The sequence below is a fragment of the Oncorhynchus masou genome, unplaced genomic scaffold (genome assembly GCF_036934945.1).
Source record: "Oncorhynchus masou masou isolate Uvic2021 unplaced genomic scaffold, UVic_Omas_1.1 unplaced_scaffold_9898, whole genome shotgun sequence".
Taxonomy (NCBI): Eukaryota; Metazoa; Chordata; class Actinopteri; order Salmoniformes; family Salmonidae; genus Oncorhynchus; species Oncorhynchus masou.
Window position 1 is genome coordinate 1 of NW_027016417.1, and position 5,000 is coordinate 5,000.

The window sequence follows — 5,000 nt, forward strand, 5'->3', positions numbered from 1 at the left end:
AAACCAATTCACCTTTTGTGTGCAGACTGGTTTTATTATTCTTAAAGATTTCACACATAACAGAAAAAATGCAACAATATGTCTGTGAATCTATATATTCACAGTATTATGAATGAATTGTGGTTTATTTGGTAGCATTTCATAGTGTGACTGATTTTACTAGTTGCATTAGTTCTGTACAAAGTCAGAGGTGCGCTGTTTGATAGATTCCCCGTCCCCTCCCTCTGGTCAACCTACCCTCCCCCTACCTCTGGCTTCCAGTGAGGAGACCTGAGGTCAACCTACCCCCTCCCCCTCCCTCTGGCTTCCAGTGAGGAGACCTGAGGTCAACCTACCCCCCTCCCCTCCCTCTGGCTTCCAGTGGGAGACCTGAGGTCAACCTACCCCTCCCCCCTCCCTCTGGCTTCCAGTGGGGAGACCTAAGGTCAACCTACCCCCTCCCCCCCCGTCTTCCAGTGAGGAGACCTGAGGTCAACCTACCCCCTCCCCCTACCTCTGGCTTCCAGTGAGGAGACCTGAGGTCAACCTACCCCCGTCCCCCTACCTCTGGCTTCCAGTGAGGAGACCTGGAGGTCAACCTACCCCCGTCCCCCTACCCCCCTCCCCCTACCTCTGGCTACCAGTGAGGAGACCTGAGGTCAACCTACCCCCTCCCCCTACCCCCTCCCCCTACCTCTGTCTTCCAGTGAGGAGACCTGAGGTCAACCTATCCCCTACCTCTGGCTTCCAGTGAGGAGACCTGGAGGTCAACCTACCCCCCTCCCCTCCCTCTGTCTTCCAGTGAGGAGACCTGAGGTCAACCTAGCCCCTCCCCCCGACCTCTGTCTTCCAGTGGGGAGACCTGAGGTCAATCTACCCCCTCCCCTGTCTTCCAGTGAGGAGACCTGAGGTCAACCTACCCCCTCCCCCTACCTCTGGCTTCCAGTGAGGAGACCTGAGGTCAACCTGCCCCGTCCCCCTACCTCTGGCTTCCAGTGGGGAGACCTGAGGTTAACCTACCCCCTAACCCCTCCCCCTACCTCTGGCTACCAGTAAGGAGACCTGAGGTCAACCTACCCCCTACCCCCTCCCCCTACCCCCTCCTCCCTCTGGCTTCCAGTGAGGAGACCTGAGGTCAACCTACTCCCGTCCCCCCTACCCCCTCCCCCTATCTCTGGCTACCAGTGAGGAGACCTGAGGTCAACCTACCCCTACCCCCTACCCCCTCCCCCTACCTCTGTCTTCCAGTGAGGAGACCTGAGGTCAACCTACCCCCTCCCCCTACCTCTGTCTTCCAGTGAGGAGACCTGAGGTCAACCTACCCCCCGTCCCCCCTACCTCTGCCTTATAGTGGGGAGACCTGAGGTCAACTCTACCCCCCTCCCCCCTACCTCTGCCTTATAGTGTGGAGACCTGAGGTCCAACCCACCCCCTCCCCCCTACCTCTGGCTTCCAGTGAGGAGACCTGAGGTCAACCTACCCCTCCCCCTACCTCTGCCTTATAGTGTGGAGACCTGAGGTCAACCTACCCCCTCCCCCTACCTCTGTGCTTCCAGTGGGGGAGACCTGAGGTCAACTCCCCCTCCCCCTCCCTCTGTCTTCCAGTGGGAGACCTGAGGTCAACCTACCCCCTCCCCATTTCGTGTTTCTGAGTGGGAGACCTTCCCAGTAGCCTGTCTAGCTCACCAACTAGAATCAGGACGCCCACTCTGACGAGGTTCATTGACCCACAGTCCCACACGGTGACATGATATCATTGACTTGACGTGCAAATGAGCGATTTAAAACCGACCGCGCAAATGTCATCATACCGATGTTTTTGTTTGTGTGGGTGCCCGTGCCGCTCCCGGTAAGATGTCCATGTCACCTGTACCTAAATCCACCTGTACGTGCAAGGGCCATCCGTTAATTACATACAGTCAGTCTATGGGTCCATCAGGGCAAATGGCTTGTGTAAAGAGCTGAATATATCCATCACTGTATATCTATATCCATCACAATATATCCATCACAATATATCCATCACAATCTATCCATCACAATCTATCCATCACTGTATATCCATCACTGTATATCTATATCCATCACAATATATCCATCACTGTATATCTATATCCATCACAATCTATCCATCACTGTATATCTATATCCATCACAATATATCCATCACTGTATATCTATATCCATCACAATCTATCCATCACTGTATATCTATATCCATCACTGTATATCCATCACTGTATATCTATATCCATCACTGTATATCCATCACTGTATATCTATATCCATCACAATCTATCCATCACTGTATATCTATATCCATCACTGTATATCCATCACTGTATATCTATATCCATCACAATCTATCCATCACTGTATATCTATATCCATCACAATATATCCATCACTGTATATCTATATCCATCACTGTATATCTATATCCATCACAATATATCCATCACTGTATATCTATATCCATCACAATATATCCATCACAATTTATCCATCACAATATATCCATCACTGTATATCTATATCCATCACAATATATCCATCACTGTATATCTATATCCATCACAATATATCCATCACAATATATCCATCACAATATATCCATCACTGTATATCTATATCCATCACAATATATCCATCACTGTATATCTATATCCATCACAATATATCCATCACAATATATCATCACAATATATCCATCACAATATATCCATCACTGTATATCTATATCCATCACAATATATCCATCACTGTATATCTATATCCATCACAATTTATCCATCACAATATATCCATCACTGTATATACATATATCCATCACAATATATCCATCACTGTATATATATATATCCATCACAATATATCCATCACTGTATATCTATATCCATCACAATATATCCATCACAATATATCCATCACTGTCAATAAGACGTCTGTCTGTCACACACGTGGAATTGAACAGAGCGACACAATAGCTTCATGCTGTTGACTCCATTGGTGCTGACTGATAGTGAACTGGTCACATGTAGGACACCGTGTGTTCATGTGTTTTGATCCTGCAGGGCCTCAACGTCATGTAGTTTGTCCTGTGTTAGGTGTGTTTGGCACGGTATGCTGCACCCACTGTGTGAGGACCTAACATGCATGGGGTTACCTCCATAGTTAGTGCCCTCGATGGGTTGTAGGGTTTCCGATCCTCACTTTGTCTGTCAGTGCACCGAAGGTCAGTCCTAACTTAAGATGTGTGTGGATAACTCAGAACCTCCCATGTATGAGCTACGGAGTTGCCCACGCATAGGCTCAACTTACAATCTGGCCCTTAGAGGAGGATGTCTGTCTGTCTGTCTGTCTGTCTGTCTGTCTGTCTGTCTGTCTGTCTGTCTGTCTGTCTGTCTAACAAACACTGTGCTGCTCCTCTCCAGGGCCTGAGGAACAAGCCGAAGAAGACAGGCCATGTGAAAGCAGACCTCATTGATGTGGACCTAGTGAGAGGTAAGGAGGACACACCAGCTGTCTCATTCACTCAGACACTGTCTGTCCCAGTCCAACCATGTTGGCTGTCTGTCCCAGTCCAACCTGTCAGCTGAGCAGGATGGTGCTACGTTAAAGTGTCTCCACTGGTCACATGATACTGAGCCAGGTGTAGAAGTCCAGTGAAGCTAGTATCAAAATGGCTCCTCTATTGTTACATCTCTCTCTGTCTCTCTCTCTGTCTCTCTCTCTGTCTCTGTCTCTCTCTCTCTCTCTCCTTCCCTCCCACTCCTGCTCTCTCTCTCTCCTTCCCTCCCACTCCTCGCTCTCTCGCTCTCCTTCCTCCCACTCTCGCTCTCTCCGCTCTCCTTCTCTCTCTCTCCTTCCCTCTCACTCGCTCTCTCTGTGTTGAATTATTCAGTCCATCACATCAGACTCCTCTCTGTTTAGTTTCCCCTCATTGCTATTTCATGCCCACATCCCAGGCTGAGTGAGGGAAAGAGAGACCGAAAAATAGAGAGAGCGCAAGAGAGACAGCGAGAGAGACCGAAGACAGACAGCGAGACAGACCGAGGACAGACAGACGAGAGAGACAGACAGACAGACAGAGAGCGGGAATGTTTCATGCCAGGCTGAGGTAGATGGAGAGAGGTTGATGTAGTGGGGTGTGTGTGTCCAGATCTGTCTGCCCTGTCAGACACAGCACTGCCCTCACTGTCAACAAGGTCCCACGGTGGAGGCCCCGTGTCCCATGATGGGGGCATTAGTGGAATTGGCTGAGGGTTATTTAATCCAGGGGCACCCAGGTCTTCCTCTGGTCGTTGTTGTAACAGAGACATGATGCCTGTCTGTCATAGTGAAGTCCTATGTGTCCTAGTGATTCCCGTTGGGACAGCCATCTCTAATGAGTTGTTGTAACAGAGACATGATGCCTGTCTGTCCTAGTGATTCCCGTTGGGACAGCCATCTCTAATGAGTTGTTGTAACAGAGACATGATGCCTGCGTCTGTCCTAGTGATTCCCGTTGGGACAGCCATCTCTAATGAGTTGTTGTAACAGAGACATGATGCCTGTCTGTCCTAGTGATTCCGATGGGACAGCCATCTCTAATGAGTTGTTGTAACAGAGACATGATGCCTGTCTGTCATAGTGAGTCGTGTCTGTCTAGTGATTCCGTTGGGACAGCCATCTCTAATGAGTTGTTGTAACAGAGACATGATGCCTGTCTGTCCCTAGTGATTCCCGTTGGGACAGCCATCTCTAATGAGTTGTTGTAACAGAGACACGATGCCTGTCTGTCATAGTGATTCCCGTTGGGACAGCCATCTCTAATGAGAGGTCTGTTGGTAAAGATACATCCAGTGAAATTATATAATGATTCCGTTGGGACAGCCATCTCTAATTAGAGGTCTGTTGGTAAAGATACATCCAGTGAAATGATATAATGCTTCATAACCTCTTCTCTCCTGTTTGTGTGTCCAGGTTCTGCTTTTGCCAAGGCCAAGCCTGAGTCTCCCTGGACGTCTCTGACCAGGAAG

General features: G+C 48.8%; 1 protein-coding gene across 1 annotated transcript in view; it reads left to right on the forward strand.

Annotated features, from left to right (window-relative positions):
* Window positions 1-3,413: 3,413 nt before the first annotated feature.
* LOC135538621 (protein PHTF2-like) overlaps window positions 3,414-5,000 on the forward strand; it is a gene marked incomplete at both ends in the record, with an annotated part of 4,328 nt that continues 2,741 nt past the window's right edge. Inside the window, 2 exons of the mRNA XM_064964499.1 lie at window positions 3,414-3,483; window positions 4,945-5,000. The exon at window positions 4,945-5,000 is cut by the window's right edge and continues 103 nt beyond it. Coding sequence (XP_064820571.1) covers window positions 3,414-3,483; window positions 4,945-5,000 — 126 coding nt within the window. The remainder of the gene's footprint in view (window positions 3,484-4,944) is intronic.